This window comes from Humulus lupulus, chromosome 4, assembly GCF_963169125.1.
Source record: "Humulus lupulus chromosome 4, drHumLupu1.1, whole genome shotgun sequence".
NCBI classification, from domain to species: Eukaryota; Viridiplantae; Streptophyta; class Magnoliopsida; order Rosales; family Cannabaceae; genus Humulus; species Humulus lupulus.
Genome location: NC_084796.1, coordinates 122,036,455 through 122,040,208, shown reverse-complemented (window position 1 = coordinate 122,040,208; position 3,754 = coordinate 122,036,455). Strand labels below are relative to the sequence as shown.

Below are 3,754 nucleotides of genomic sequence, written 5' to 3'. Positions count from 1 at the left end.
GGGCAACGATGTTACCCTCTTTGGTGTCAATCTTCTACTGCTGAGTGGCCACCTGGTCGTGGATCGCCAACACTTTTGGTGTCCCCCTCCCCCACATCCATGGGATGAGGATATTTCTCCTCATAGTACTCATCATCGCCTCAATCGTCAATGTCATCGTATTTAGTATTTTCGTCATAGTCCTCCACTGTGTCAAGGTGGAGTTGCGGTGGCACGTGACTGGTTTTTCCTCCCTCGGCTGCAGCGTGATGTGCGATATCGTCTGGTACATTTCTTTGACTGGTTACCATGTCTATTCTTCAAACTTCCTTCAAACTCTCAATGAAAGTACCAAAATATTGACTGACTTATTTGCTATCAACTTAATTCGAAAGGTTGAAGGAAATATAAGGGAAGAACACAATGATTTTACGTGGTTCAGACTATAAAATAGCCCTAGTTCACGAGTCTCTATTATTTAGTGAGCTTGAAGCTTGTTATAGAAAGCTTCAATGGTGGTTCTCAGGCAGCATGTATATTGCATTGAGTTGCAGAGAGTTTTTCCCTCTAAAAATCGAACCCTTTATAAGGAGATACCTCAGCCCTATTTATAGAAGTTGGGGTCATTAATGCTAATCATCTTACATTAATACCAGATTCCCCCCTCTTGGGGTATTAATGTTAAGTTAATACAAAAAGGGTTGCAGTAAATAAAGACTATGACCCAGACAGATTGCATGGGGCCCACTACAGAAAGTTGTACACCAGCTTTATGGAAAACATGCCTCTGAGGACATTTGCCCATGTCAGGTAGCATTGTGGGAAATATCGATTGTTGAGTGTACGAACTCGATACCACTAATTGAGGCTCACCAAAAGTTATCATATAACACTCTGGTGGCCCATGCCCAGGGTGATTGACACCTGGTAGCCACTCTTGGTCGGAGGACCAAAATCCTAAAACTGGGAAATTTGCGAATGAGGAGAGCACCTTGGGACGTGGCATCACACGAAGGCATCATGGCCTTAGAATGGACCTCAGAATGTAGCCTCGTCGGGAGACATCCACGACTTGCAGAATGGCTTGGGGCATTCTAAGGACATGACCTCACTCGGAGACATCCTCGCTTTGAAGATAAAACTCGGGGCATGGCCTCACTTGGAGACACCCACGTCTTGGCCGAACTAGCTAGGCCGCCCCGAAGAGTTCATACTTCGAAAGCCCCATGACTTGCATTGTCATCAATCATTCTTAATTGCCACGTGTATGATGATAGAAACACAGACAACAATGATATTTTATAATGTTTAAATTGATATTAGTATAATTACTAAATATTTATTTTATAAAATTTTTATCAAAATTAGAATTATGTATTATATATATATTATTATAATAATAATAGTAATATTTTTTATAATATTTGAATTTATTTTAATATAATTATTGAATATTTTGTATTAAATATTATTATAAAAATAATATTTGGATTTATATTAAGATAATTACTAAATATTTATTTTTTTGTATTTTTTAATTGGTTTTAAAGGTATATTGCATTAAATATTTGAAATATTTTATTAAAATTAAAAGAAAACTGTTATAATGAAGAAAAACAGTTAAATACATATATTTTTTATATAGAAGAAATGTTTTAATTCATTATTTAACTTTAAATTAGATTAAACTATACAATAACTATTAGATATTTAATCACACATGTAGCTAACGCATTATTTTCCAACATTAGAACCACTATACGCTGCCTTATTATGTTATATTAGGCTGCGTATATAACTTGTTTTCTTGAATTAAAATATATATGCATCATATCACTCATGACTAATTTGCACATTCTTCTTCTTTCTTACCATATTTATGTGTTCAGATATACATGTATCTTTATTAAAAGATTAATTTCTAATTGAAGCCATGCTATTAGTGCATTATTAATATTTATACAGGAAAAGCATAATTAGCGGTGCTTTAATTTCAACTTGTAGACGACAAAAGATTTAAACCATATTTTTGCGTCTTAATTTGTCTAAATAAATTATGCCCCACCATGATCATTATGAATATCACTTGACAAAACACGAGTCACTTTTAGGAAATATTCTTCTATAAATCTTTTTCGATTTATAATTTTTTTTGTATATATCCCGGCAAACCATACGTGGAGCCCAACATTTAAAAACGTAACACATATATTCCTAAAACTACCAAAGACAGACCCTAATATAAATCTATATATAATGTACACACCAATGCTATCATCAATATTTCACTATAAATAAAAAAATCTCTCTTTTCTCTCTTCCTTTAAAACCTCTTTAGCTCCTCTATCATCTCTCACCGATGGAATCAAATAATGGGTCTAATATGAAGGGAATTAACCATAGCCCATCCCAAAATTCAATAAACTCATCAATATCTCCCATACCTAACCAAAAAGCTCCTCTCTTTCCTGGCTTGATGAATAGGCATGCATTTGAAGTTCTAAACCTAGGGCATCACTCTTTACCCCAACAAAACCCATTTTTCTTTACTACCACTACTAGTAGGCTCTTCCCAAACCCTAACGAGAGCTTCTCTCAACGCACATCCATATCGTCTCCAGGCGGTGGCGGCAGCGGCAGCAATGGCAATGATTCGGCGGCCACTGACGACATAAACAACGTCGAAATGACTGAACGAAATCGACGAGAAGGCGCGAATAATAGCGCCAACGACACAAGGAGGCTGAAGAGAATGATATCCAACAGGGAATCTGCTCGGCGGTCGAGAATGAGGCGGAAAATGCAGATAGAAGAGCTTCAGTACTTGGTGAGCCAGTTACAAACGACGAACCGCCAGCTTTCGGAGAAGCTTATTCAATTGCTGGACTCCAATCAACAGATAGTCCAAGAGAATTCTCAGCTCAAGGAGAAGGTTTCTTCGCTACAAATCATACTATCTGATTTGCTAGTGCCTGTCAGGAATATTGCGGGTGAAGATAGCAGAGCCCAGCTGGCTTCAACTACACCCTCCGCTACTGTTAGTTCCATGCAATTACTTCATTAATGAGTATTTATAGTACATAACTTATTTTAGAAAGCAAAAAAAAAAAAAAAAACTATTAATAATTAGGTTTAATCATCCTGAAATCCATTGTTTATGAATACCATTCATCCTAGCTCAGAATTATAATCAACTTACTATTTAGAACCAAATCATTTTTCATTTACATATAACTACGTACTACGCCTACGCTATAATATTGATCAAAGAAAGAAAGAAAAAGAACTATATATATATATATAAAGTAACCTGTCTTGGCTTTAGATGAAGTAATTTATGGTTCTTTAATAGTATCTAGTCTTGTTTGGGATTTGTGAATTCCATCTTATTATATGTTTATATTTATATGCATCGATGTACATATACATTGTCAATGTCAATGGTACAATAGAAATAAAGTACACAGCCTGCAATTGAAACTGTTATAGGGAAATTGTGATTGGTTGTGTAACAAAAAGACGACTGTAAAAAAAAAAAAAAAAAGCATTACGAGTATGACCCAACTTCGTTCAATGGTTTTGTGCCAAGTTCAGTTCCCCATTTTGCTTTTAGTGTTGTGTGCACGATTTGTTTTCTTCTAATCACAATTATTATTATTATTATTGTCGATTGAGAAATTCTTATCCTTATAATTTCTTTCTTAAATGATATTATCTTCTACTGCATAGTTTACCGACAACAACAAAATTTAAGAGTTAATAATTATATGAACTA

General features: G+C 35.0%; 1 protein-coding gene across 1 annotated transcript; it reads left to right on the top strand.

Moving 5' to 3' along the window:
* The first annotated feature begins 2,254 nt into the window (after positions 1-2,254).
* Positions 2,255-3,276, top strand: LOC133829142 (basic leucine zipper 43-like). The gene has a single exon (XM_062259041.1). It carries the CDS (start codon positions 2,339-2,341, stop codon positions 3,041-3,043), a length of 705 nt encoding a protein of 234 aa, XP_062115025.1. The 5' UTR covers positions 2,255-2,338; the 3' UTR covers positions 3,044-3,276.
* Positions 3,277-3,754: the final 478 nt, after the last annotated feature.

What these genes read in the sequence shown, in the direction of transcription:
- LOC133829142 (XM_062259041.1), top strand. Translation starts at nt 2,339, where the DNA reads ATGGAATCAAATAATGGGTCTAATATGAAGGGAATTAACCATAGCCCA.